The sequence below is a fragment of the Silurus meridionalis genome, chromosome 14 (assembly GCF_014805685.1).
Source record: "Silurus meridionalis isolate SWU-2019-XX chromosome 14, ASM1480568v1, whole genome shotgun sequence".
Classification (NCBI taxonomy): Eukaryota; Metazoa; Chordata; class Actinopteri; order Siluriformes; family Siluridae; genus Silurus; species Silurus meridionalis.
Genome location: NC_060897.1, coordinates 9710225 through 9735762, shown reverse-complemented (window position 1 = coordinate 9735762; position 25538 = coordinate 9710225). Strand labels below are relative to the sequence as shown.

Below are 25538 nucleotides of genomic sequence, written 5' to 3'. Positions count from 1 at the left end.
ACCTCCTGGGACGCTAAACGAAGTGTATCTTGAGACTTTCATGTCAGCTGATGGATAAAATTTGACGTATTTATCAATTAATACATTATTACACTGTTCCATTAGAACACAGACCAAGATTTCCATCCGTCTAAAACTCTGTTAGGAGAAAATATTTAGAAAGCATTTATTTATTTATTCATTCATTTAAATTTCTTTTAGAGGTTTGGTGGTTTCTTTTCCAAAGCTTTCCTGGTTTGCTAATCTCCTCATCCTGTGAAAGTGACAGTAATCCCAGTCAACCTTGCTATGGGCCAGAGATTCCTCTGCCTGTACACTGAGAGATTTTTGTGATGCACCAATTCTTTTGCTGGAAAGTCTTAGTAGATTTCCTGCTATTAATGTCACATCGTGAGCCAGTTGCTAGTAAATAAATAAACAAAGCAACAGCATGAAAACTAGAAAAATCATTTTGAACTATTTATTTTACTAATTAGGAGATCAATAATTTAGCAGATTGCCCGGTTTGTTTCAGCTTGTGTGTTTTTTTTTTTCAGATGGTCTAACCAAGTTAGATTTTTAAGATAGATTGGATACCTAGATACCACACAGGTATACACTTCTCCAAATACTGCTAAGGGTACATGAAAGTAGAAATGATAACGACGACACCCTTGATGAGGAAATTGATCCATTAGTAGCGTCCTTATTTTCTTCTGTTTCACTTTAATTATATTTAATAATTTATTGTCATCATTTACTGGAATTCTGAGTCATACAGAAGAGGGCAGGTGAGTGACTGAATTCACTCACGATTTCTTCCTGATGCTTTATGGGGGTTGGTTATTTTTATTATATTTTTTTACGACTACGCCTTTTTATACGATTTGGCATTCACTTTTGAAAATGAAACCTTTTTATAGCGTTTACACGCATGACTGTATGTACCTGTTTGTGTCCAAAACGATGTGACCGCCCACTGAACAGCACTGACAGCTCGTCATCACGTGGCCGAGCCTGGTGAGAGCGCGCGCAGCCGCAGAGCGACGTGACGCCTCGCTCCCTTCTCTGGCACGCGCGCTGTTCACTGAGAGCTCACATGGCGCACGAGGAGCTGCGGCACAAGTAAACGGGACAAACATTTTTGTTTCCTCGTGCATCCTATCAATTATATGTTTATCGCTGCAAAAACCAAATCACGTTTTCGCAAAATAGATTTGAAAGCGCATAAAATGCCCATGCAATTGGGAAATAAAATCAGTCTCCCGGATTTATATTGCTTTTTTTTTTTTTTACAGCCACAACGTTTGCAGAAGTGGAACACTTGAGCACACTAATGTAAAGACGAAAGGACATGGCATTAGTCTCAGCATTAATGAACACTCCCTCGAGGAGCTTCCTCCCTCCTCACGAGGACTGACTCGTGCTCGCTTGTGGAACCTGTCATAGCTGAATTTGAATAATATTTCCTCATAGAAAGTGTGTGTGTGTGTGTGTGTGTGAAGGACATTTGACACGTCTACACAAGGGGAAGGTTTTCACAAGGAAACAAGCACGCACACACACACACACACACACACACACACACACACACATACATACGCACCAAAAAAACAAACAAACAAAGACAGTGGTTAAATGTAGGTTTTAGTGGAGGCATACCATTAATTAGCTACTTTAATAATTATTTTAGCAAAAGGTCTTTATAAAAATAGCAACTAACTTTAAATACACATGTCTCCAAATGCTTATTATTATTATTATTATTATTATTATTATTATTGTTGTTGTTGTTGTTGTTGTTAAAGAATTTTTACTTCTGTCAAAGTGAATTTAACACTACATGACAATACAGTATGTCTTAGAAGAAAATCATGCTTTAGCCTGTATGTGACTCTTTTCTTCCTCCAAAAGACTCACACGCCTCATGTTGGGTGTACTCACATAACGTGTCTGAAAACGTGATCCCCAGAAGCACATTCTTTTTCACAGCCTTGATAGACTTAAATGAGAACCAAAACATGACCAAGCATTTGTAAATAGTGTAAATGAACAACTCTTTTTTGCTATCACAGAGTCATAAAAGAAATAATCTACACTTGAAAAACAGTCTGTAATTATTAAACTACTGATAGGACGATATAGTCAGGTACATGTAGACTAGATGTGCTTTTAAAGAATTACTTTCTAGGGAAAACACATACACACGTGTAGTGGATTTAATATTAACAGCTGATGCGTTAATATTAACCCGGCTTATCATGGTTCAGCAAACGTTTGAGTTCAGAAAATGGATAACATTTCCTGGAATGATTCAATTACTCTGTGTACTGGGGAAAAAAACAACATTGAGACGTTATTATCAAACCTGTGTGAGCATAAAATACTTCTTTTTAATGATGATCACATGGCTGATGGTTTAATTCTATTCACTTTAGTTAAATCTTATTTCTGTAGTACTGTAAAATGAGATTATACACTGATGAAAGGGCAGGATTTCTAAGAACTGCATGGCAGCACCAGGTCAGAAAAAAGTTAAGGTCAAAGGAAATTTTTCCATTCTCCAGAATTTATGTCAATGGAAATTTTCTAACCCAATCCAGAGACATACTTCCCCATTTCAGTGCATTAAAACAATTGTGCTTGCATTTACAACATTCCACTCCATAATGTATTTAATGTCACAAGAACTACAAACAGTTCAATGAAGTTCAGTGAATGAAAACAATTGTGCTTACATTTACTGACTTCCAATCCATATTGTGTTTAAGCTCACAAGAATCAAGAGCCAGTGGCAAATATTCTCCTAAAAAAAGAGCTTTAATGTTTCCACCTTGAAAGCAATTATAAATAGCCCTGTGTAAAAACTGACAAAAAATAGTTTAATTTTCATGATGGACTGCAGGTAGAACCCCAAATAAGAACGTGATCTACTGATGTAAAGAACAAATCACTACAATACACATAATTAGTATGGAAATATAAAAAAGACATAACACATAACCACTCTCTGTATGTGCATAAATGTTTTAATCAAACTTCAAAAAGAAAAAAAAAAGTTGTTTTCAGGTTTTACTTTAAATAAAATAACAGAGGTAAAATGTCAAGTAATCAGGGACAGGCAGTAAAAAAAAACAAAAAAACAAGAGTGTAGAACAGCCATAAATAACTTTTATCAAGAGATCATGGAGTACAACTGTGCCATATGACCCAAATGCAGATTCTACTTCTTTTGGCTGCTCCCATTAGGGGTCGCCACAGCGGATCATCCGTCTCCATACCCCCCTGTCCTCTACATCTGCCTCTTTCAAACCAACTACCTGCATGTTTTCCTTCACCACATCCATAAACCTCCTTTTTGGCCTTCTTTTTTTCCTCCTTCCTGGTGGCTCCATCCTCAGCATTCTCCTACGATATACCCCATGTCCCTTCTCTGCACATGTCCAAACCATCGTCCTACAGGCTCGGTCCCTCTAATAAACTGATTTCTAATCCTGTCCATCCTCGTCCCTTCTAATGAAAATCTCAGCATCTTCAGCTTGGCTACCTCCAGCTCCACCTCCTGTCTTTTAGTCAATATACAGTTTTAAAATGTCAAAAAATATGTGCAGTATTTGGTCTCCCTGATACAGGAATCTGAAATTATTGCCCAGTTTCTTTGCATCTGCACCCATGATAGCCTTTGATTCCTGTTAAAGCAATCCCTATAAACTGTGGTGAACCTTGAGGGGGCTACTTAGAAGTAGGTGCCTAACTCGCAAACATCCTGAACCATCTAGAGATGTACCAGTGACAATTGGATCCCACTGCATGTGTGGAGTTTGACATTGAACCTCCTGGAGTGTTTAAAGGCTCTGGCATGGAGAAGCTGATGCTGGATCTGTGATGAACACCAATGTTGAGCTCAGTAGCTCCTACTTTTATACCAAAGACTGTTAAAAGAACATTTACTTATAATCTTATACTCCAGTGCTCATGTTAGTTCTCACTCTCCAGTGTTCTGTATTGTTGAAAGATTTATGATCAAACTCTTGATGTCACCCAAATGAGGATGGGTTCCCCTTTTGAGTCTGGTTCCTCTCAAGGTTTCTTCCTCATTACATCTAAGGGAGTTTTGCCTTGGCACAGTCACCATGGCTGCTCATCAGGGATAAAAGCACACCATTCACCTTGACTGTTGATTTCTGTAAAGCTGCTTTGAGACAATGTCTGTTGTAAAAACACGCTATACAAATAAACTTGACTACTTTAGGTTTTACTCCTGTTAGCCAAGAAGAGGATTCTTACGTCAAGTCAAGAAGCTTTTATTGTCATTCCAACCATATATATCTGATGCAGTACATGGTCAAATGAGAAATTTCTTCAGAACCATGAATTCTGAGCCAACTCAATTTCTGTGAGTCTGCACTGATGATAGCTTTAGATTCTTGTTCTTCTCCAAGAGTACAACTCAAAGTGGTCTTCTGTTGTTGTAGCCCATCAACCTCAAGGTTCACCACAGCTGTAAAGAACGATTGTAGTGATTAATTATATCATTCCTGTTATCTCGAAAACAATCTGCCCATTTTCATTTAACTTCAACAAGGTCTTTCTATCCACAGAACTGTTGCTCACTCCATGTTTTTTGTTTTTTTGCACCACAGGTAAAACTTTAAAGACTATCTCCAAAAGATCAGCAGACATACTCATACCATCTAGCACAAACAAACATACCATGGCTAAAGTCAGAGATCACATATTTAAACAATTTTTATATATCATTTTGATATTCTGAAGCTCTTAGTCTGTATCTGTATGACTGTATCCATTGCACTCCTGCCATTTGATTTCCTGATAAAGTGGATAGAAACGGCAGCTAGATTATATTTATAACATATTTATTTTTTACAGAAGTTCAAGCACTGGAGCGGAAAAGAGGTATAATCACAGTTTTATATCTAGTAGTGGATTAATATTTATTTTATTTTTTTTTATTATATTATTTCATGTGTTAACAATAAAAGCTGAAATTTCACTTTGAAGTGCTTTTCTGTTTTATTTGCAAAGCCCCTGTGAATGAATGTTTATAGACATTTTGCTGCAAGGCTTGCTATTTTTATAAAAGGACAGTTCCTGGACATGTGCTGATGCCAAAAAAGAGGGCAACAGCAGTGAACACAGTGATGCAGTCTGTGTAGACACTGCTATTTAGGGCATCTGCACAGAGGGACTTATTTTAGGAAGAAACAGGCTACATCATAATAAGATACGCTGTATGTAGTTGTTTGTACCATGCACTAGCATTGTCTCACTCCAGCAACAAAATACTTTACAAAATCAGTAAGTCTTGGCAAATGTACAATCTTACCTTTTACAGTTTCCTGAAAAGACTATTAAAAAGTAATCAAAACCTATCATGATACATAAGTTTACATAACCTTCAAGCTTAACATTCAAAACAGTGGAATACAAATTTTGGTTGGCTGTCAAGACCTCACTGGAGACATGAATCTATATCTTCAGTTGTCACAATATAGCCTTTTCATTCACCTTAACCTTTATCCTGGTCAGGGTTTCAATGGATCAGAAGCCTATTCCAAGAACCTTGGGTGTAGTCAGGTTTGTTGCAAAAAGATTACTAGGAACTATATTATGAAGTAACTAGAAAACCAGCACATTGATATGATAATTAATGGCAAAAGTTTGCTTATTGTTGCATATTTTAGCTTCCCTCTTCCCTAATATTCTATGGAAAGAAACTATTCTTAGTAGAGTAGTAATACTGATGGACTGTATATTGCACTCTGGCAATCAGCATTACTGTCCTAGAGGACTATTAACACAACTGTGAAGAAGAAAAATCTTTTGTTTCCAACATTACATTTACAGGGTACTAAACCAGGAGTTGTATACGGCGCCCAGTAATGCTGCTAAATTTGATATGGTAGAGAGGAGCTAATGTACAGCACCACTCAAAAGTTTGGACACACCTTCTCCTGTACAAATGTACAAATCCATATTATGGCAAGTGACAAAATTAAGTAAATAGAAAAGACAGTCCATTATTAATTTTGATAGATTGAGGGTCAACCAATACAAAAAAAATCAAAAACTTTAGATGCATCTCCAAGGGCAGTCTCTAAACGATCATATGCAGCGATGAAACGTGATCTCATGAGGACTGCCCCAGGAAAGGAAGATGATAAACATCTTATCAGAGGATAAGTTAATAAAATCAGTAAAAAAAAAATTATTTGGGCTGATAAAACCAAATTTAAGATTTTAAACACCATGTATCTGGTAGACATAGAGAGTGAAAACTGAAGAAGGAGGTGTGATGAGGTGGGAGTTTGTTGGTGGTTAGTCAAAGTTGAAGGCACACTTAACCAGCATGGCTACCACAGCATTTTGCAGTGACATGCCATCCCATTTAGTTTGCACAATTTGTTTCCAAATGGACAATAAGAGTGATAGAGTTCTACATCAGATGACCTGACCTCCACCCGATCTAAAGGTAAATGAGATGGTTTGAGAGTTAAGGAAAAGCAGCCAACAAATACTCAATACTTCTGGGATCTCCTTCAAGATTGTTGGAAAACCATTCCAGATGACATCATCATTAATCTGATGAGAGAAAGCCATCAATGTGTGCCAAAGCTATCAAAGCTATATAACATATTTTTGTTTACTACACCATTCCGTATATGTTCTTTCATAGTTGGGATTTCTTCAGTATTAATGTACAATGTTGAAAATAAGAAAAATAAGAGAAAACACTGACGGAGAAGGTGTGACCAAACTTTGGCTGGTACTGTATATTCTTTATATATGGCATTTTCCCAGTCCCACACTCACTGTCACTGCTTTGGTAAGGTAAGACTGATCCATCACCTGAATATCTCTTCAGACGTGATCCCATTGTTTACTTTCCATTGATGCATGTAACACAGGTGGTGGTAGATGCTAAAGTGTATATAAAAAACTGATGCATAATCACGCATATCATTAATTAAATGGTCAGTGAGTCATACAGCCTCAATGTATCCAAGAAGTAGAAATCCCTCATGTAAAGACCCAAGGACTTTTGTAAAGTGCTGTGAAAAGTGTGTCACTGGGCCACGAGGCTCTTCAGCACGTCACATGGACACATTTCGCGCCTCGTGCAAGTTTTGGGTGAAGCGCCCCACCTGCGCCGTGTACTGCGTCAGGCTCAGCAAGAAAACACACGCGTCCTGACAAAGCGCTTCACAGCGACACACCGCGATAGAGTGACAGCACAAGCGCACTGGAGTCTCACTTGCTTCCTTTTGCGCTCAAACAAACTGACGCATCGTTGCGTTTCAGCAGCTTCTCGACCAGTATTTGAATGAAACATTTTGTCGGCTGAGACGAGCAGCCCAGCGCATCTTTCGGTGTGTTCTCAGGAGTGCACGCGCGTATGCACTGCGTCTAAATCAATATACAATTAATCTACATTTGAGTTTTCATTTTCATTCATTGCACACCTGTATGACTGGAATACAGGATGAGCACGACAATGGACACGAACAACAATACCGGTAAGCTTAAAGCATATGAAGTTTTTCTATTTATCAGTGTTTTTGGATGCTGTTTTGGAAGCTGTTCGTGTTTTCCAGACATCAAAATGAAACTTGTGCTCGGTGTTGATTATTTGTGATCATGCTGATTACATATATACCATGCACTATAGACAGTTGCATGCGCTCGAGCGTACTGCGATGATTTGTGTACACCGATTATTATTATTATTATTATTATTATTATATACTATTGTACAGTGTACAGTGTGCTATTCCACTACTTTTTTATACTATACTATTTTATACTATACTATACTGCACTTTACTATTATTATTGAATAAAAAAGTAGTGGAATAGCACACTGATTATTTTGTGTCATTATTGCATGAAATAAAAACGTGAGTCCAGACCAGGTTTAAATATCACACATATACAGGGGTGTCACGTGGTCAGCCGGCGTTCGTGTTGCGTTGGAGGAACTAGGTCAAGACCGGAAAGTCAGGTGTACAGCCCTCCTGGCGGCGCACGCGGCGTCTCGTGGCCACGCGCGTTCACATGGACCGCCATGTGCGCTTTGTTTTTACTCCGGTTCTCCTCCCTCGACCATTGGCGCGCCGGGGCTCATTACATAATCTCCGCACTGAGCCAGGCCTACTGTGAAGCAGCCACGTGAGCCGTGCGCGCACTCTGATTGGACAGTTCCAGGCTGAGACGCTGGGACGCGTGTTGCGCCTCCTAAACCACGTTTAATTGTAAAAGTAGGACATGGGAGCGATTCAAGAGAACGTAACAGTTCCCCCCCTCCTCCACCCCTCCATCTCCTGTTGACATGGATACATAGATGACAAACAGTACAAGATGTTTCTATTTTAGATGGTAAAAATAGCAACTATTCACATTAACGGCTGTCAAGATCATTTTTTTTCAAAATGCATAAACTGTATTACATATAAAAAAGAGATATCTGTCAGTTCAATTTTATAACACTTTATAGCGATTTTCATAACGCACCCAAGTTCTAATCGAATAAAACATATACATTATATATTACATTACATATATCTGAGATTAGGACGTAAAGGTGAGAATGTGTACTTAAGAAACAAGACAAGCTTCATTTCAAAGGAAATGAATAATGATGGCACTCATTAGGAAGGCGGATCCATAAAAACGTTGTACAGCCGTGTGTCTGAGAAGCGCACGTGGCGCGGCGGTGTGCTCGGATGATGCTCCAAGCACATTACACGCATGCGCATTGCGGCCAAGGGTTTTTTTCCTCCCTAAAGTATCGCTCCATCAAGGTTTCGCTATTTAACAATGTTTCGATATTTTGATATTTATCGTGTTCGTCCCCGTTAATAAATATGCTGTAAAAGTTAATAGATAAGTCAGAGGGCTGGATTTGTCCTGGCACATGTGACTGCACGTGTTGCTGTTGTGTTCCACCTGACACAGTAACCCTTTGACTTTTTGTTCTGGTGCACAATGGTTGTATAATCTCTGAAGATATTTTGGCCTTTGCAATGTTTTTTTAGGACCAATACTGAATAGAAAGAGTACTGTATCCCTGTTATGTCCATGGCTCAACATTTTTCATGGGTTTTAATAGCTTTAAAATGTCAAAAGCACCCAATTAGTTTAAAGCAATATATAATTCAAGGCTAAATTGAATGAATAAGTATTCAAGACAGACAATAAATGTGAGTGAAGTGGAAGAAGAACAACCTATTCAACACAAGTTCATATGATGGACAAAAGTGGATCTTCATTTGTATAGATTTTGAGTGGGATATACCTGACCTCTGTAATCTGACTTCTGTTGATATTATTGTCAATTTTCTATCTATCGCATACACGGTATTATAATTGACAAAGATATGCATCTGATTCACGACTTAGAATGATTCAGCAGTGAGATATGCAAGTTGTATCACGTGTCTGGACACCATCCCAGCTGTAATCACAGACATAATTCTTGTACATCATATTACATTAGTCCTCAAATCTTTCCCTTTTTTTTTTTAAGGCATGAAAAACATTGTCAAATGTTACCATCGTTCTGAAATGTATTTCCCTTCTTCCATTCACTAGGAGGAGTCATCTCTTACATTGGATCATGTGGAGGGTCTCCTAATCGCACCAGCCCGGTATTTATGTACAGCGAGAATTCCAACAGCAGTCTGCAGTCACTGACACAACCCTGCTTTGGGTCATCTTTCCCGCCTTCACCTAATGGTTCCCAAGATTCTTCACGTATGTACACCAGCAGCAGTAGCTCCAGCAGTTCAGCATGTGGTGAAGATGGGAGCTCATCAAGCTCTGGAGGATCCCCAAGGGGGCGGGATGAAAGCAACATCACGTACAATTCACCAAACAAATCAGTTGCTACTCTTACAAGTAAGCAAAACATTCTCTAGTTCAACACCAACTTTAATGACACCTTCATGTTTGAGATTAATATTATTCATTTTTTTGTATATATTAGAGTTCAATGGAATGGTGTTACTCTGCAAAGTCTGTGGAGACGTGGCATCAGGCTTTCATTATGGTGTCCATGCCTGTGAAGGCTGCAAGGTAAGAATGCTATTTTCACTATTGTGACTTTTAAGTTAAAAGACTACATTCAGCTTTAAATTTTAAAAACATTTTTCTTTTCACCTTTGGCAGGGGTTTTTCCGTCGAAGCATTCAGCAGAACATCCAATACAAAAAGTGCCTGAAAAATGAAACCTGCACTATTATGAGAATTAACCGCAATCGGTGTCAGCAGTGCCGTTTCAAGAAGTGTTTATCTGTTGGAATGTCTCGTGATGGTGAGTTAGATTGACAATATATTTTCTTCTGCTAAAATTAAGAGTAACACAAACCCAAAAATATAATCTTTCTATTTTCTTACAATTACAGCTGTCCGTTTCGGTCGCATCCCAAAGCGTGAAAAACAGCGCATGCTAGCTGAGATGCAGAGTGCCATGAATAACATGGTGAACAACCAGCTGCAGAATGAATTCCAAATGGCTACTCTTAAAACAAGCACCTCATACTCCCCATCCTCATCTTCCTCTTCCCCGTGCCCAGGTTTGACAATGGCCTCTCAGCCTCAGCCTTCTGTGCCTGTGGCTCCTTCTCCCTCTCCACCAGCTCCAGCATTGCCTTCTGCTCAAACTGCTCAGAGCCCTCCTCGGATTACCACCTCTCCACCATTATGCCCTAGTCCTGGCATGGACAGCACCATAACCGCCATTACCAAAGCTCATCGTGAAACTTTTGTCTATGCTCATGATAAGCTATCACTACAGTCAGTAAATCAGTTTGATCTGGGTGGCGACAACAGTAATTGCTTTACTTCTGGCTTCAATATGAATAGTCACAATACAATATATCAGCCTAATTCAGCTCTACAGTGCAATGGCTTTGAACCTGATAACAGACAACACCTTCAATACTCACCAGTCTCCAACCAGCAGCATCAGAGCCTGCCATACCAAAACAATGCGCATCACATTCCCAACAGCAGCTGGTACGGGGCTCAGCAGGGAAAAGAGAACAGCAACAACATTCCAGCGCAAAACTGCCCATGGAAGAACCGAAAAGATATTCTGCTGGTGAGTCTGCAGTTTTCTGGGATCATTAGAAATCAGACTTATGAGACACTTTCTATATAGTAGACCTTACCAAAGCTAATTATCAACCTGTTTAATTGTCCTAACTGTAAACAGGCAAAGCTTTTTAACTAGTCCACAATAAACTAAAACATATTTACCATTTCCAGGCTTGTCCAATGAACATGCATCCTCAGGCAGATCCTAACAAGACACCCCAGGAGATTTGGGAAGATTTTTCTCTGAGCTTCACACCAGCTGTACGTGAGGTGGTAGAGTTTGCCAAGCATATCCCAGGTTTCAGCTCTCTGTCTCAAAACGATCAGATCACCTTGCTGAAAGCAGGCACCTTTGAGGTAGGCTCTTGACCATCTGTTGATTTAAATATTTAAACAACCAATATTTTCTGTGAAAATGTCAAGGGTTTAAAATGTATTGTGTTTGGCGGAGGGTCAAACAAGGTATGCAATTTGTCAGGTTTTTTCTAGTGTTGCAAGCCAGATTGTTTAGCTTGAGTTTCATCAATAAATGGACAGCCTCCAAAATGTTGCCATTTGACCGACATGGCAGATGACTAATCACAGTTATTTTCTAATAGCTTGTCAGTATACACACAATCTTATCTCACATACTCAGTTTTAATTTTAAGGTCCTGTGAACTTTACTGACACCAGTGTATATATCTAGCTTGAACAGGTCATTGTGTCTAGTTCTATCATTTTATTGTGTCTTTGGAAAACATTCCACCCACCTCTAATTCCCTCTGTGAATTTTGTTGCATTGTCATACAGGATTGGAAATGCACACTATTTCAACAGCAAAATGTGATGCCTCTGGTGCAGCTACTTTCCAAGCCTCTTTTGTATTGTGTTTAAAAGATACACAATCTAGTTTTATTGAGTAAGAATTCACACCCTTGTGGATCCCTGTGTTGGGTTAGTTTTGCTGTCACCTTCAAACTTACAACGTGATCCCATCACACTCATGGAAGAGTAGTATGAAAGCCGTCTCAGTGTTGGGGAACTCAACACGCATTTAAGTTTTGTTTATAATTCATTTATAGATACATTGAAACACTCATTCTTCTATTTTACTGTTGAAAAACCCTGATCGCATGAGAGATTCAGACCAGTAGTTTATATAGCTCAATGTCCATGAACCATACACTACATACTGTATACATAATTATAATAATTATATAAGGTCTATGCTGTGAAGCCCAGATCTGCACTTTGATCTAGCAGAGGCTGTTGAGCAATAGCCTTGACATTTACAAGGTTTGAATCACAGTTTTTGTTAATTCAATAAAGTTAGTTATCATGGGTGTCATTAAGAGCATTACAAAAACATTACTTACTTTCTTGACAGTGTGTTGTGAGGTGACAATGAATTTCTAGACTATGCAACAATGCTGATGTTTAAACACAGCTTCACTCTTAGCATTGACAAACCTTTTTCTCCTCTGGTTATTTTTATAGGTGCTGATGGTACGATTTGCATCCTTGTTTAATGTCAAGGAGAAGACTGTCACGTTTATTTCCGGCACGACCTACAGCCTAGAAGCTTTGAAGAGCATGGGAATGGGAGCCCTTTTGAGAACCATGTTTGACTTCAGCGAGAAACTCAGTGCACTCGAGCTGTCTGCAGAGGAGCTGGGTCTTTTCACTGCTGTGGTGCTGGTCTCTACAGGTTAGCATTTTTGTGGTGTGTGTGTGTATGCCACCTTTTTGTGAATGAACAATCAAGATAGAATATAGTGTTTTTTTATAGCAGTCATTTCATAGATGAGTAGTATAAATGTGAAAGTTGCGGTGCCAAATTCAAATAATTAAATCTTTCTCGTTGTTTAGATCGCTCTGGTATCGAAAATGTTAAGTCGGTGGAGATGCTCCAGGACGGCCTGATTAAAGCACTTCGTACACTGGTGAGCAAGAGTGCCCCTGGTGATGTCTCTCGTTTCACCAAACTGCTGCTCAAACTGCCAGATCTGCGCACCCTTAACAACATGCACTCTGAGAAGCTTCTCTCCTTCCGCATTGATGCATGAGAAGCGTTTTGGCTGCTGTTACTACAAGCCAGCTGAGTCTATGGGAGTGGGTACTAGAGGGTTTGAGTGAAGGCAAATACAAATTTCCCATCACTGCTACACCAGCATATGCTTGGGTCTGATGGTGCTCAAAGACTTGAACAATGACTACAGGGTTGAAAGGACACAAGCTGAAGTGCATCAGAACAAAGACATTATTTTTAAACGTTTTTCTGCATCACAGCAAACAAAAATCAGGTACGGTGACCAATGACCTTGTTGCTACATATTCTTAAATTGTAGGACATAATATGGAATGGACCCAAAACCCTAAACTACACCTTGCATTAACTTGAAATCAGCTGTAGCAAATCAACATCAAAGCTCCATTGTCCCTGGGTCCATCCTGAGCTACTGTCTGTGTGGAGTTTTGCATGTTCTTCCAATATCCATATGGATTTTCCTCTGGGTTCTTTAGTTTCCATTAACCTACCAAAAACATGCTGGTAGGACAAGGGACATTTCTAAATGTCTCATAGGCAGAATATGTGTGTAAATTGTGCCCTATCAAGGACAGGTGTGAATTTCAGGGTACATTCCCACCTCATGGCAACCATTCCCAGTATGGGCTCCAGATCCACTGCAACTATGACCAGGATAAAGCAGTTGCTGAAGATGAACATTTTAACCTGCAAACTGTATTTGATTTCACTCTTGCATTTATCCCTAATGCATTTCTTCCTAATACCATCCTAATGCAAGCACACTGTATAGACTGTGTTTCCACATACCCGATATTTGATTACAGTGAAAGCCAGTCTTTGGATCTCTGGTGGTTGCATGACTCATCCACATGTTAATGCAGGGGATAAATTGAGCGATTTCTCCAGACTATCTTGGACCTCCATGTTGCTGGAGTCTAGTCCAGAGAGAAGTGTGAATTGGGTTCCTCAAAGATGATATAATACACATCACATCACATCACACATTAAAAAAAGAAACAAAAAAAGAAACAGATGAATAATGCAAAGGAAATCTGTGAGTGCTTTCTCCCCATCCTTGCAACTGTGTAAAAATGTATAAATATACTAACTTGAATTGTTTCAAAATGTATATATTCTATATATATATAAATATATTTTTTTGTAAAGTGTAATTCCTCAATACAAAGTTATATATGACAAATGTATATGTCGTCAAGTGTAGTCATATCTCATTTAAAGCATAAAGACTTACATGTTTGCTTATGTTTGGTCTTTCTTGATTGCATTGTGTAACACATTTTTGTCCCTGGGTTGTATGGAGCATTTTATAATTGTTTATGCCTCAAAACCTATTGAAACTAGAGGTTAATCTCCTCAAATTCAAACATGAATGATGGCAATCAAAAACAAAACAAAAAAAGGATATGATGCTTGAAAAACATCCTTTAACCCAATATTTTGTTTTAATTTTTATTTATTTTATTTTGTTAATACCCAGGAAAGGCTGTAATGTGTTATTATTTTGTAGTAGCTTAAACAAGGCCTGTATGGTGGATAATTAAGCTTTATAGATTTAAAATAAAATAAAAAATCACTAAACAGATTCCTGCGAGATGTATCTTCAGCTGTTTTTTTGGCGAGTCTACAGTGTCACTGTCAGAGGTAAAGTGTTTTCCAACCTAAAAGACTTTCTGGTTTCTTGGTAACATGAAAAGATATGACTTCTTTTTTGTCTTACTAACTGGTTTCATGGACATTACACAACATTAAATATAACAACAAAGAAAAAAAGGAGGAGTACAGCACTTTGATGTGGCATTGGAAAATTATAATGCTGCCAACAGCTTTGCAGTGTACTGTCGTTTTTTTTGTTTTGTTTTGATTATAACACCATGAGCCATTACAGTTTATTTCTTGTTTATCTCCAAGTGGTAAAATAATTATTGAATGTTTATGTACAGCAAAGGTACAGAGAAATAAGGGTGGATGACTAGGAACAAATATATTAATAAGACTTTAGGCTGGATAAATTCCTACTTTCATATAATAAATTTACTCTCATCAACACTACTGCACCATGTACTCCAGGCACATAGTTGAGAGCTGGAATGTTATTAGAGGGGAAAAAAATGCCAAGCGATGTGGTGATTTTCCGACATGCCAGTGTAGGATTCCAGTAATTTTAGAATGTCTATCATTCACATATGATTTCCAAAGAAAATGCTGTATTAAAATTGAGGTTTTTAGCTGGTGTGCTCAATAAAATCGTAGCCAAATATTGAATACTGTGGAGTACATTTTGGTTACCTCTTTATGCAATACGGGGCATATTATTGAATATTGTTGAGTAGTCTCAGGACAGGCTACAGAATTCCCTGCAACCTTGAAAGTGATTGTATGCTATTATATTTCTGGTATAGTGGCTCTTATCCATGTCAAAGTATAAAAAGCAAATGTATAAGCCTATAATATGTAGGCTATAAGGTACTAGGTTTGCAGTAATTGAACAAGTATTCCTTATAAAGGGGATGATTTACCCATTTGACCTGTCCACTCCAGTATATCAAGGGAAGCTGAGCTTTACTATTGACCCTGACAAAAGCATATGTTGTTATAATAACTGAGAAAGGTTTAAAGGAAATATTATTGAAATAAGCCTAGCTTACTGTTTTTTTCCCCTCTGGAATAAACAATCACAGCTTATATTCAGACTATAAAAAATAGTCATTCTATTTCAGTCAAACAGTATTTCTGAGACCAGTCCCTGAAAGGGTGGCGCATTAGTCCTTATGCTGCACGGTGAAGAAAAGGCTTTCCTCCCATCTCACACGTGGAATACAGAATTGGGTCAGTCTGGCCTCATAACCAACTTTTTACAGCCTCTTCCTATTGGTCAGTGCCACAGTGGGCTTCACATCTCTAATAGCCAATAACTGAAGACCTAGGTCCGTGTGAGCAAACAGAGTATGAAGGAACATCTATGAATGAACGAAAGAGGAAACACCTTTCTAAGTAATAGTATTTAGTTTGTCTCTTGTTGGTATCCTTTATAACAAACTCTACAACGTTTACGTTTAGATACATTTAAAAGTTCAGGAGGAACCAACCAACATCCAAATAACCCCTCATGAATCCTTTATAAACCCTAAGAATGGGTAAATACAAATTTAAACTGATGTGTGCTGCCTCCTAGTGGTGGTCTATTTAAATACAGAATGAAATGTATTCTTTCACATTAAAGTACACTAAACTATAATCGTTGCTAATTATTAAATATAAACAAAAGCAAAATTAAAGGTAGTTAAACCATTGTTTGATATGAAATAATTTAATTTGCATTAACTACTTTCATCAGTTAGCTTCACTTATAAATTGACAATTAGCCACAATTAATATCTACTGATGTGTATAATTTTAGTCTCTAAAGGCCACCAAATTTCACTTTGTCTTTTTCCAGTTGTCCAGTTTCAAATGATGCCTCAGATTTCTGTTCTTAGATGGCAGAAAAGGAACTTGCTAAAGTCTCTGGATCAAGATTTGTTTCCGCTTATTTGCTGATCTGCTCGCCAGTTGTAATAAGTCAATATTTGAGTTGCCATCACTTTTCCACCAGCTAAAACTAGTCTGACCATTTCCCTCTGACCTCTCACACCAGCCGGTGTAAACCCAGCAGACTGTTGTGTGTAAATCTCATGTTACTCTTGATGTCAGCTTTACATAAAGCTCTTGTCCTGTATCTGTATGGATATATGCACATAATTAGATATAGTTTAATGCTACCACATGATTGGCAGATTGAATAATTGCATGAGTAAACAGAGGTATAGGTGCTCGTGCTTAAGTGGTCTAAATAATGATATTCTTAGTATGAGAAAACTGTGGGCTTTTCTTATTTTCTATTATAAAATTTAATACAGAACAACATACACACTGATTTAGTAGAACCAACAGGAGATTCCTTTAGAATGAAAGTAAGATAGAATACACAGAACAAAACACAGAAAAGACCATACTTGATGTCCAGGTTGACAAAATCAAGTGTAAATAAGTGTAGACAGTTACTAACAGCATTTGAGAGTCATTTCAGTTTAAATACATTACCAGGTGAAACATAAGACTATTTTAGCATGCACATACAGTAGAGAGATGCAGCCATATTTTGGGACCCTACACCACCCGACTAGCATGATGCTGCAGTGTTCAGAAATCTGGATAGGACGAGAGAAACTCAAGCCAATCTGTCAGAGTAGGATTCATCACAGGGGGCTGAAAGGCAGAGCAATAAATTCAGTGAGTATAACAACATACAATTACATATAAACAATATTTAATTCTGTACAATTTGTATATCTCTTTAGATTTATTTTAGCAACTCGGTGAAAAGCAGGCAATATTTTTCTGAACAAGCCATCCTTGATGTATGTAGAAATAAATAAAGTAAACATTTACCAAGTGATGTACCATTTCAGTGGTCTGTGATACATGCCAATATTAACTTTAGAGACACAAATAAAAACTGAATGCATGATAACCCCCCAGAAATCTGGCTACAATTTTATTTAAAGGTCGTCTGTACATATGGCCAGATTAAACATAATACTTTTTAGGTATTCAATCAGTGATTTAGCCACATATACTGTTCTAATGCATTCTGCCTGCTTGATTTGTATTGACCTTCCAGGCAAATGATTGCCTGCCTAACTGGTAGTCACAGCACTTTGGACTCTATATTGAAAGTTATGTAACAGAATTACGTTCCAAATCAACTTCAGACCTTTTACCTGTTTCTATGACAGGGAAATATTGAAGGATGAATAGGGGAATTAACAAACCTTATAATAGCTGAACAGCTGGTTTCCTAATTACTGTAATTCTCCCTGTATTTCTTACACCGCTCACCCGATTTTAATCCTAATGCTGAAATTAAAAATCTAATTCAAACAAATTAAATTCAAATAACTGCTCATGAATTTAGGGCTGTGGCTATCGATTATTTTAGCAATCAAGTATTCTAATGGTGGTTCCACTGATTAATCAAGTAATCGGATAATAAGTACTTACTGTTTATTATAAAACAATACTAAATATACAAGAGAAAATAAGACGGGTCTCTACAATGAAGAAGTAATTTGTTTCCTTTTTAGAAAAAGGTAAAGAAAAACAAGTTTTTTTATGTTTTAGTTTGAAATGATCCCAAACTTTGTCGTTGTTTTTGGTCTGAATCTATTGAAGCCTGTTTCAGCCACATTTTTAAAAAAAAGTTTGCATAATTCCCACTTTATTTCTCGCAATTCCGACTTGTTTCCCCTCGCAATTCTGGCTTTACTTCTCGTAAACACCAACATTTCTGGTGCATCCACCGGTAACCATGTTGTCGGCCTGAAGTTTGAAGCTGTTGGTGTATGAAGGTGGCTCCTCTGATTCATCTTGTTCCGTCTCCTCCAGAGTTCTCTCCAGAGATCGGAGGCTTAGTTTGATACCATGCGATTCTATTGATTTTAGCCAATATTTTCAAAGTGTAAAGCTTTCTGGCACTACAGACGGGAAGACGGTGCTCAATTATCTAAAAAAATAAAAAGTCGGAATGGCTAGTAATAAAGTTGCAATTGTGAGAAAAAGTCGGAATTAGACAAACTTTTTTATGTGGCAAAAACGTGCTTCCATATGAATCTTCTCCTCATGGTTTTCTCTCCTTTCCTCCACCTTTTCATTCTGCAACGTCTGTGTTACCTGTCCAGAGCGCTCCAAAGTTTAGCGGGTGGTGCGTGAGTAATAATGGTCCGTGGGGAAACACAATGCTCTGTGTGTAGTTAAATGGACTAAACTAATTATTTTTTTTTATTCCAATTACTCAAGAAATCGTTTCAGGCCTAATAGACTTTCATCTCCTACAGCATGAAATACATAAACAATATCTCTCCTAATGTCCAAATATTTACATACCAGAGTGTATATTTTAGAAAAATACTGTCTATTACAATACTGTCATGCAGATTTTTCTTGACATTTTTACCTGCAGGACAGAAAGATTGAGAAGGTTGCCATCTTTGCGCACAGCAAGCAGTTTGGCACGCCCACTTAACGGGTAACCTTCATCCAGCTCCAGGTGGCACACTGTAGAGGCAGACTTAAGAAAGATCAGCAGGCGCTTTGCTGGAAACCAGTCGATTGCAAACCTGAGACACATTTTTTGTGTGTTCAACAACTTGCCTGAATGTGATGGATACATTTTACTGAAAGTATACATTCAGTCCAAATATGGTTTATAAGAAGTGCTGGTTCATGCAGAAACAAAAGTAAGTGATGAGCTGTGAAAGAGACTAGTCATGGGTATTTTAACAATAACATTTAATATATGCAGGAATCTCGAACTTTTTTTGTGTAATATTTTTGTGTAGTTTATGCAAGATTAGATTTTTTTATCTTTTATAATTACAAAAATAATGACCCTTATGTGCTATCCTTGTAAACATTTCAGGTCTGTGTTACTGTGGTCTTTGTACCTGGAATGAAGTGCCTGGATTTCAGCAAGCATCTTTCCTTGACTAATGTAGCACTCCATCACTTCCAACAGGGCAGCACTTAGCTCTCTTACATGGCCTTCCACAGACTCCTCCAAGAGGCCTGCAGTGCCCTGAAAAACCTAAATCAGATATACACACACCTTAAACACAAGTAACACCTTGTCTCTCGTTCTAAGGGTCACAAAAATAACTCTGACACACACACACATATATAAACTCACCTTCAGGCGGAAGTGGTCTTCTGTTGTCATGGCGACGGACAGATGAAGCGGTTGCAGGGACTGCTGAGTGGAGCGAGGCAGAATCTCTAATTGCAGCTCAGAGGGGCTCGCAGACAACAGCCTGTACTGCATATTAGCCCGAGTAACTTCCAGGGTATCCTGCAACCTGAAACAGGTTACATTTACAGCTAAGTTGATGTGGGCTTCCAAAACCAGGTTATGCACTGAGTCTGCAGGTTACAAATATTGACCCAGGACTTCGGCTGTATCTCTCTATTGTATCTCTGTTGCTGATAAGCACTTGTTTAATTTCATTCTAAATATGGTGTCATCATTTTGTTCATTGTATTTTGCTATCTGGGGTGCTGGCATTCTTACTCAGATGAGGTAATAATCACTGGACCAGATAAAAATATTTAAAAAATCGTTATGGAGGTTAATAGATTTAATGTATTCTTGAAGTAGTCATTCTTTTTCTCCAATTACACGTGCCTATCCACAGAATCAAGTGCATTCATTGCCAAATTTGTTAAATAAAAACCTTTCGCATGCTTGAAGTAACTTCAGCAGAAACAATCTGTCCATAACAGATTAACCAAGCCATGTCTCAATTTAACATTTGAATTTGCTGCTCTAGAAATGGCAATTGATTAAAAAAAAAAAAAACAACAACTGTATTTTCATCTCTCTCACAGACAAACATCGAAGTTGATGCTCACCTTTCTCTAAAAGCTGTCCAATTAGACACCTGGGCTAACAGTTTATCTACTTGAGTTTTAATTTCCAAAAGCCGTTTGTCACATGCACGCAAGGCATCCTGGGCTGTCTGCAGGGACACATCTATTCGCAGACTCAGCTGTTTCTGTGGGCCAGAAAACAAAAAGGGTGATTATGAAGCATAAGTTCATAAAAAATTAGCAAATATTTTTTGCTTTAAAAAGGAAATAATCGTAAAACTACTGCATGGACGATTTGAAATGTTACAGTGATTTGAAAACTGCTACTTGAACAAGAAATCTGTCATTACAAAGCACAGAAAACCTTTGAATCACTAGTTAATATCCAGCTACTTCATGTAAGGATAACAAATATTCCACAACAGCAACATATGGGTGATTTCCAATATTGTAATCATCATTTAGAAGCTTTCAGATTTAATATTATTAAGAATTGCATTTACACAGTCATGTTTTTACTCTCTTCTCTTCTCTAATTCCCAGTTTTGACTCCAAACATGGGCATAGCTGGCAGAGGGCTGCACTTATACTTTCTCATAAATCTCTGATACTTTTTTTCTTCCTTGAAATACACACACAAATTGAGACGATATCTTGAATAATGTTTTATACTAAAACAGGGCATATTTTAGTCACCACTGTCATTACATGGACACAATTTCTTAAACATTATATTTTTTATAGAAAACAGTGTTCTACAGAACAAAGTCAGTCATATGTGTTTGGAAGAACATGACATTGAGGAAAACATTTTCATGTTTTTTTTTTTTTTTTTTGGTTTGCTTTACTGGTACGGTATTTTTCATACATAATATATGAATTTATCTACTGTGTTTATCTGGCTTGTGAGGCTTAAGTCTACAGATAGATCTGTCCCCCTCATTTTTTAAATTGCTGCTATGTCCCTCACTCCATTCACTGGGATGCGATTTGTTTCCATCTAGACCAGTGGTTCTTAACCTTGTTGGAGGTACTGACCCCCACCAGTTTCATATGTGCATCCACCGAACCCTTCCAATGATGGCCAAGCGGGGCGTGTCATCACGAATCATATGAGTCGGGTGTGTGTCTTGACCTCCGCCGAACCCCTGAGACTGACTCATTCGATCGAACCCAGGTTAAGAACCACTAATCTAGACAAACCCTGACCCAGCACTGGTTGTAAATTTAAAGTATTGTGCATTTTTTGATTGCTTGACTCAGTAATCATGGGTATCCTTTACTAAATTAAAAAACAGTCACCATGTCTTTTTGGAACTGTGTGATAAATCAAGAGTAACCTACTAAATAGCTCACCTCAGCTCTCTGCTTCGACTGTAGTGCAGCTCTCTCCTGTTTCTTGCACTCCTCTTTCTGAAAGAAATCATACTTGATAATTCTAGATGATTTTTTTTTAAAGCATAATGATTGACTTCAGTGAAAGACTCTGTAAATAAAGCAGAAACAGACATAAAAAGTATTGGTTGAAAGAAAAAGAAAAAATCAAAGTACTTTTTTTTCCAGGGCTACCAGCAGAGCCTCCAGCTTTTGACGTTTTTTGAGCAACTCGTCCATGTGCTCCACTAGTGTGCATATCAGCCCTTCAATTTCTTGGACCTGCTCAAGATACTCCGCCTTTAAAGCCTTCCAAGGAGTGCTGGCCTCAGTGTCTGTGTACATAAGTACAATGGTAGTTTATCAGTGTCCACCTAGTGCACGTATTTTTTTCAGTTACGTATATAAAACTACAAAATCAGTGTTCCATTCTGTGGAAATGCTCTGTATTTTTTTTGTATTGTGTATACTTAGTGTTCAACAACATATGTGTAACAATTAGGATCAGTATATACAAGAAACAAATGATAACGTACAACATTTATTTGACTGACATGCGCACACTACACACCACACACAGCGCGACCTGCCAAGTGAAAGTGTGAGAGAGAGTTTGAGGTTTCCTTTAATACTATAAAGAAGTAAGGAAGGCCATTGTTGTGTTCCACGGGAAGATAACTAGTGTGTTGGAGAGTTCATAAGAAGATTGTTCGTCATATGCTTATAAAAAAAAAAAAGTCTGGATGAATTCTGCCACTGTTATTTCATGAAATTGAAAAGCACCAGACTTTCGGAGATAATGATGGTGTAAGGAAAAGGTGTTAAATTAAAAAAATGGGTGTTACACAGTTTGCTGAAGAAGGGTATATAATGTGTTTTTGAGTGCATGGAACATCCTGGCTTTATTTGTATAATGTTTCATTTTGGCATCACGTCAAGATTCGAAACTTAGTTCTCCTCTTGGCATTTTGACTTCTTTGTTACTTTTTTGTGATAATTAGCTACAACATAAAAAAGCAGGCACCTACCAGGACCCCCGACTCGCCGCTCACCTGGTTTAGGTGGACATGGTTCATTCAGGAACTGCTCTGCTGACTCCAGGCCTGCAAGAAGCTTTAACATATCGTCCATCACACCATACTGCTGGCACATGATCTTCTGTTTCCGTCTGCAGTCCTATTCAAAAGAAAACATGTACACATAGTACACTATTCATAAAACAAAAATCATTAGAGTACTTAATTTCCATATTAAACTACATACATGCAGTTCTTTTTTTTGTATACTTGTATTTACCTACACCACAGGTTCCCAAATCTGGTCCTGGACTACCCACAGTCCACACTTTTCAACTAACTAGTTACACTTAGCAGTCATCCAGGTGTGTCTGGAGCAGGGAAAATCTTCAGAACACAACTTACCATTAAATACGTGGTCATAACTTTTCCCTCTCCGGCATCCTGAGCCTCGGTGGAGTCGCATGGCTTCAAAAGAGAAGGATCAGTCCTTTCTAGTATCCTACATTCAGACGTGAGGGTTAACAAATAGAAAAAGATTTGTTTCATTCGTATAATTCTCTCCATCTAACACCAGTCCTACACAGAGTACAAGTGGTATGTCAGTGGTTAAAGCTCTGGGTTACTGATCGGAAGGTCGAGGGTTCAAGCCCCAACATCACTAAGCTGCCATTGTTGGGCCCTTGAGGAAGGCCCTTGACGCTTTATCATGGCTGACCTGCGCCCTAACATCGCTGGGATATGCGAAGAAATAATTTTACTGTAATATACATGTGACACGTAAAAATAATAATAATTAAAAGTACAATAAAAAAAACAATAAAAGCCCAGATAAAACAGACTTCCCAAATCTGTGTGACAGAACACCAGCGAGCTCTGACTACAGCAGAACGTTACTCCCACACCGAGCGTTAAACACCACAAGCTGTTTATTAAACACAATAATAATATTCTTGATATTAATGATCAAAACAAACATATTTACATATATGCTTATAACTGTATTTATATTTATGTCCGTAAACCGTAAAGCCATTTTCTATTTTATAAGCGCATTCCCAAATCTTACGTACGCAGTCGCTCTTTCTGTCGCCATTTTTGTTTTGAAACTTACCCGCGCGAATTTCATTGGTCAGAATTAGCCCCGCCTCTTCGTTTTGTTTTCTTTCTTTTTTAAAGAAGAAGAAGAGGCAAAAAAAAAAGCTTCTTGGTTTATTATCGCCCCCGTGTGGACTGGAGCGTGGCACAGCGCGATGCGGTTTTTAAGGTTTTCAAACTATTAGACACTAAAATAAAAATTAAATGAAATGATATAAAACAAAATGGTCACATTTATTTAAACAAAATAAATGTATTTCTGCTTTCACTGTAGTAAAGAGCCTTACTCTAAAACAGAGGTTCATAGACGTTTTAAATAATTTATTTCTACAGAATAGATAGATAGATAGATAGATAGATAGATAGATAGATAGATAGATAGATAGATAGATAGATAGATAGATAGATAGATAGATAGATAGATGATTTTGTAGGGTATCGAAAACAAATAATCAGCCAATTCAATGTACAGCTACAATATATCTTCTTCTAACTACAATATATAACAAAACAATTTTTCTGGACAATTGTATGTCAGTATCCAGGGAGTTGCACTTTATATCCTCCATGTTATTGAACAAAAGTATAAATAAATGCGGATCTTCTGAGTACCAAGACATCAGCACATCTTGTTCCTCTAAACAAACTCTGGAGGACTTTAGGTTTGCACTGGAAAGTCCTCAATCCCTGAGGCTTTTATAACAAATGTACTTCTCACCCATATGATAGAAATTGTAACAAAGTCTTCACTGTTTTGACCTGATCTGGTTTGCATGCAGAAATATTTACATTGAGATTATTATTTCTATGAACCTGTTTTGTAAAAATATCAGCAACATATCTTTATCATTAATGCTTATTACAGATCTATAATCTATACTTCCATTTTATAGAAACAGCATAGTCTATTCTCATAAGTCTATTCATCACTCCCACCAATAAACCCCGAATTAAATAGCTTCAATGTTTATGGTTATCGTATTTGATAATAGTTTTATAAAATACTGTATATTGCAGCAGATCTGTCAATGAAAAACACTGTTTAAAAGGCACACAATGTTTTACTATTTTTATTTTTCAAACTTTTATTTTCTTCAGCTTTAGTGATTAATGTAATAGTAAGAATGTAAGTTTGCCATAACGAGCTTTTGAATAGGTTTGTGTCGAGGAAAGTTTGTGTCGCCATCCATCAGATTGATCATTAACCATTTCACGCAATGTTTTGTAGGAAAATATGAGATGTACCACTTCTTTATAACTTAAAACCATTACTAAACTATCTCGGGTTATTTTCCCAATCCAAACTTTTTACACAAAATGATTTTAAACGAAATTAAAAATAGGTTCAGGCATCATTATTCATTTGTAAGCGAACACTGACAGTTTATTAAAAATGTAGGGAATCTGCATGTACAGTTTTTTAATTAAGTTTGTGCATGAAAATGTGGACATTAATTGGTAAAAATAAATTATTGAATATCGAACAGCATTAAGCTGCTGAGCTTAAAATAAGGGTTTTG

General features: G+C 37.6%; 2 protein-coding genes across 3 annotated transcripts; one reads left to right on the top strand and one right to left on the bottom strand.

The window, feature by feature from the left end:
* The first annotated feature begins 7156 nt into the window (after window positions 1-7156).
* Window positions 7157-15391, top strand: nr1d1 (nuclear receptor subfamily 1, group d, member 1). Its single transcript, XM_046866735.1, has 8 exons — window positions 7157-7517; window positions 9592-9897; window positions 9986-10074; window positions 10168-10312; window positions 10404-11101; window positions 11269-11454; window positions 12577-12787; window positions 12949-15391. The coding sequence occupies exons 1-8, from the start codon at window positions 7484-7486 to the stop codon at window positions 13143-13145; spliced, it is 1866 nt and encodes a 621-aa protein (XP_046722691.1). The 5' UTR covers window positions 7157-7483; the 3' UTR covers window positions 13146-15391.
* A 1606-nt stretch (window positions 15392-16997) lies between these two features.
* Window positions 16998-24041, bottom strand: si:dkey-225f5.4 (ZW10 interactor). 2 transcript variants are annotated; one of them, XM_046865535.1, is made up of 10 exons: window positions 23994-24041; window positions 23326-23422; window positions 22957-23080; window positions 22082-22239; window positions 21887-21943; window positions 20573-20715; window positions 19854-20019; window positions 19612-19751; window positions 19122-19284; window positions 16998-17374 (listed from the first exon to the last, which is right to left on the bottom strand). In XM_046865535.1, exons 1-10 carry the CDS (start codon window positions 24014-24016, stop codon window positions 17309-17311), a joined length of 1137 nt encoding a protein of 378 aa, XP_046721491.1. In that variant the 5' UTR covers window positions 24017-24041; the 3' UTR covers window positions 16998-17308. The 2 variants fall into 2 exon arrangements, with proteins under 2 accessions (XP_046721491.1, XP_046721492.1); XM_046865536.1 differs by lacking the exon at window positions 23994-24041 and adding an exon at window positions 23906-23924.
* Window positions 24042-25538: the final 1497 nt, after the last annotated feature.